This window comes from Tupaia chinensis, unplaced genomic scaffold (genome assembly GCF_000334495.1).
Source record: "Tupaia chinensis unplaced genomic scaffold, TupChi_1.0 Scaffold000146_1, whole genome shotgun sequence".
Lineage (NCBI taxonomy): Eukaryota > Metazoa > Chordata > Mammalia > Scandentia > Tupaiidae > Tupaia > Tupaia belangeri.
In genome coordinates, this window is record NW_006159616.1 from 6,503,164 (window position 1) to 6,507,548 (window position 4,385).

At 58.8% G+C, this 4,385-nt stretch overlaps 1 protein-coding gene across 12 annotated transcripts in view; it reads right to left on the reverse strand.

Annotated features, from left to right (window-relative positions):
• ARHGEF10L (Rho guanine nucleotide exchange factor 10 like) overlaps positions 1–4,385 on the reverse strand; it is a 178,935-nt gene that overhangs the window by 27,894 nt on the left and 146,656 nt on the right. For all 12 annotated transcript variants that reach the window (XM_006145224.2, XM_014586547.2, XM_027770608.1 and 9 more), the window contains one exon: positions 3,045–3,193. In XM_006145224.2, the coding sequence (XP_006145286.1) occupies positions 3,045–3,193 (149 nt within the window). The remainder of the gene's footprint in view (positions 1–3,044; positions 3,194–4,385) is intronic.

A 4,385-nucleotide genomic window follows, 5' to 3' on the forward strand; every position in this document is an offset into this window, starting at 1 on the left:
AGGTAGGACTGCACAGCGGCTGGTGAGGGCAAAAAGGAATGAGAGGAGGCAGGGCTGGGCCCAGACCCCCGTGTTTCCCTTTGTCCATCCGTCTCTTGCTCCTAGAACAGCTGCTGGCAGGAGAAAGCTTTTCTTCCAGCAATGCTGGAGGACGCCAGGACCGCAATGCAGACACAATGCCCACACCCACTGACAACCCCCACTCTGACGGGGCAGCTTGATCTTCCAAATTACTAAAGCAGCAGTAAGGATTTCAGATGGGCACACAATCACAAGGGTAGCTAGCATCCAGTCCCACTCGCTGTGCGCCAGGCACTGTGTGAGGCAGCCTGTTACACGCCCGTTCTCGTTCGGCCTCCCGGTAACTCCACAGACCCATCAGTCCATTTTGCAGATGCAGTAGCTGAGGCCCAGGAATGCTCTGTGGCTTGTCCAAGGTACACAGAGCAGCAGGGGCAGCTGAAGCAGCTTGCTCTCAAATTGCACCCCTCACGGGGATGGGGTGCCCCACCAAAGGACGTGACCAGGGCAGGGATGGGGAACAGGCCTTTGGTGCCCTTGGGTGATGCTTCTCCATCCCAGGCTGCTGGCATGGGGGCTTCCGGCATGATCTCGGTTATGCACACATAACCTACCAGGTATATGTGTCATCTTGGCGGGGTTAGGGGGCACCCAGGTGTTCAGTAAAACATGATTCTGGGGGAGCTCTCAGGGTACTTCTGGGTGAGCGCGACATCTGAACCAGCAGGCGAGTAAAACAGGTGGCCATCCCCAGTGAGGGTGGGCCTCGTCCAATCCATGGAAGGCCTGCTAGAAAGGCTAAGAAGGGACTGAGTGCCCTCGGCCTGACTGCCTCTGAGCTGGGGCATCAGCTCTGCCCTGCCTTCAGAATCAGACCGAAACATCAACTCTTTCTGGCTCTCAAGCCTACCCACTTTCTTTTTTTCTTTCTTTCTTTTTTTTTTGGAGAGATTTTTGCTATAGGGCGCGTGTGCTCGCCAGACAGAGAGAGACAGAGACAGAGAGACAGAAAGCGAGAAATCACTCCCCAGGGGGGATGGCCACGCCGCAATCCCTTCTCCTCCATTCTCCTCTCGGGATCTTGGGCACGCACGCACACGCGCCTGGTGTGAGTTTAAGCCACCAGGTCTGAGACTCGAATCACGGTCGGCTACATGGGAGTCCAGCGACATAGTCCAGCTAACTGCTGGTTCCCAAGCCTACCCACTTTCAAACTGGAGCTCACACCACTGGCTCTCTTGGTTCTCAGGCCTTCGAACCACGCCACAGCTCTCCTGGGTCACCAGCCGGCTAACCCCAGAGCTTGGGACTTGCCTCCATGACTGTGTCTGTCTATGTAACTACGATGGGACGTCATAAAGTGTGTAGAAAAACTGAGTTCAGGTACAAGTTTATTTGGTGTAAGAACATTGGAAACCCATGTATAGTTTTTTCATAATGAGCATTTCCCATGAACTACTATCATGGCGTGGTGGCAATGCAAGGCTCTGCAAGGCTGGTTCACACGAGAAGGTTCCAGATTGTACCGGAGACCACCCCGAACCTACCAGGTATATGCGTGCCCGTGATCTAGCGCTGGCTGAAGCTAGGGGTGGGTTGAGAGTGTTCCTCTTTCTCTCTCTGTCTCTTGCTTATGGAAGAAATAAATAAACTTTAAAAAAAAATTTAGGGCCAGCAAGTGGCATGATGATTAAGGCACTAGATCCCACATGGTCAAGTCTTTGGTTTGAGTCCCAGACCCAGCGAATTGAAATACACACTGGGTATGTGTGTGTGCATGCCCAAAATCCTGAGAGGAGAATGGAGGGAAAGGTCAACCTCCCTGGGGAGAAGGGGGGTTTCTCAATTTCCCTCTCTCTCTCTGTCTGTCTCTCTTCAGTGAATGCATGTGCACTATGACAAAAATATAAATAAATAAGACTCCAGACGAGGGTCACTCATTCCCTTACAGACAGGAAAACATGCTCACACAGGGCGGGGGGGAGCCACTGGCTGGAAGCAGCAGGACTGGTGAGCAGAACCAGGCATGCACAGCTGCAAAGACAGCACCGCACTTCGACAGAGCCAGGGAAGCAGCGCAAGGCCAGGCCACACCCTGAGACCCAGCCCCAGACTCAGAGCTCATCCGTAGCGCCCTGTGCCTGGGTTTCCCCATTTGTCAAATGAGGACTGCGTCATCGGAGAGCCGCCCCAGGCCACCAGTCATTATACAATGCCGGTCTCTGCTGAGTGCTCTGCTTGGCCAGGAGGAGCTGACTTATGTCCTTAGGAGAGGCGGCCCAGAGGGCACAAAGATCACCCCTGAAAAGGAAGCACGCTTGGGGAGCAGCCTGTTCTGATCGGGAGCTAAGCCTGAGCTCCACCCCGGGCTGGCAGCCGCTCATTCTAAACCAACCAAGCAAGCGCAAAGGCCACCAACATACATTAATAGCGTGAGGGCCGCACCCAAATCTCATGCCATGCCAGCTGCCGACGGTGGACTGCAGAGCATGGCACAGCGGAGGGCAGTGCCCCTGGTCAGTCACAGGTCGGGGCCCAGGCTAGGCCAGGAAGGCACCCCCGGCCCAGCCAGGCCCTGCCCAGGGCCGAGGCACAGGCGGGGTTTGCAATGGGGCAGGGCAGGACCCAGGAGGCCTCCACCCCACATAGTTCAAAGAGCCCAGCCTCCAAGACGCCTATGTCCACACTGCCACACCCTCAGCACAGCCAGGGTCCCACTGTACAAGTCCAGGGTACCGTCAGAGGGCGGCGCTGGGCCTGCCCTCACCCACAGCAACTGCAGGCACAACTCAGGCTCCAGATGGGACCAGGGTGGGCGCCCTTCCCCTCACAGCAGCCCAGGGGCATAGGTCAGGGCAGAAGGCAGGCCCGGTGGGAATCTGAGGCTCTCCCTTCGCCCCCTGACAAAGTCTGTCCAGTCGATCCCCAGGACAGCTGGGAGCCAAGAGCAGCACCAGGGCGGGCTGAAGGGTTGGCGGGAAGAGCCTGACGGGAGGCCAGGGCCGGGCCAGGCAGGGCAGTACCTGAATCTGCACGGTGGTGGCATCCAGGACGGTGACCCGAGACCCACAGCTGGCCCACACGGCGTCCTCCAGGCTGAGCAGGGTGCGGACAGGCCCCGGCCCCACGGTCAGGCACACGGGAGGGCGCTCCAGGTCCCACGGGACTCCTCCTGGGGGAGAGCGGGGCAGGTCAGGGCCTGGGGCTCCCTGAGCTTCTGGAACAGGGCAGACCGTGCAGGCCTAGCGGCCCCACCACCTTCCCCACGGTCTACAGCTCCTCCATCCCTCCTCCCTCTGACTCCCACCACCTACGCCCCACCCCTCCAGGGACTGTCCCTCCTCCAGCCCTCTCTCCATCATCCCTCCCTCCCTTTCCTTCCTCCCTTCTCCCCTTCCCACCTCTCCCTCTCTCTCTCATCCACTCCTTCCTTCCACACACACTCTGTAATAAGCACCTACTCCAAGCCAGGCCATGAGCTGGGGGCTTGGAAGACAGAGGGTCAGACACAGGCCCTGCCCTTGAGGAAACTCTGCTGGTCGGAGAAACCACCGACTACCGAACGATGTGCCCCGCCATATGGGCACACGTGCACAGGGCCTGGGAAACCACTGAGGTGGCAGGAACTGGCTCTGCTCAGGGGATAGCCAGGGAGGCTTCACAGAAGAGGCAACACCCACACCCGGCCCTGCTGAGAAGGCTGTATGATACGACGGGAAGTGTCCTGGACAGAGTCAAGAAACCCGGGGTCTGGCCCTGGTCTGGTATCAACTAAGGACCTTGAGCACATCGCTCCCTTTCTCCTGGCCTCAGTTTCCCACCTGTACAATGGGGAGGGTGGTGTTAATAAGACTCTCACATCGCAGCTTATCCAGAGCAAACCTTGACTCCTCGTGGATCTCACCTACCCCAAGCACCACTTTACCAGGACCCCTTCCTCCCCTAGAGACCCTCCCCCTGCCAGGGGCAGTCGATGCCTGTCTGCTTCCCTGAAGCCAAACAGGCCATGGAATGTGGCCTGGCCCTGGACGAGGTTCTCCCCTGCCCCCACGGGTGCTGGGCTCACCCAGAACAACTGCCCCTGGCCCCTTCACCATGGGCTGAAGTCGCGCCTGATGACGCACAGAACCCCATGGCTGTTGTGTGCCACCAGGGTGCCAGGCAGGAAGGGGTGGCTAGGGAAGAGGCTAGGACCGGCCCGAGGCGGCCTGGGCGGTGGCCCTCCCTGGACAGACCAGCAGCAGCTGGGACCTGGGGGGCAGGTCAGAGGCACTGCTGGCTCGCCCGTCCCCTGACAGCCCCCAGGGGGAGTACAGAGCAGACTGCCACAGACACCCCTCTCCCAGCCCACGGCTGGGTTGTAC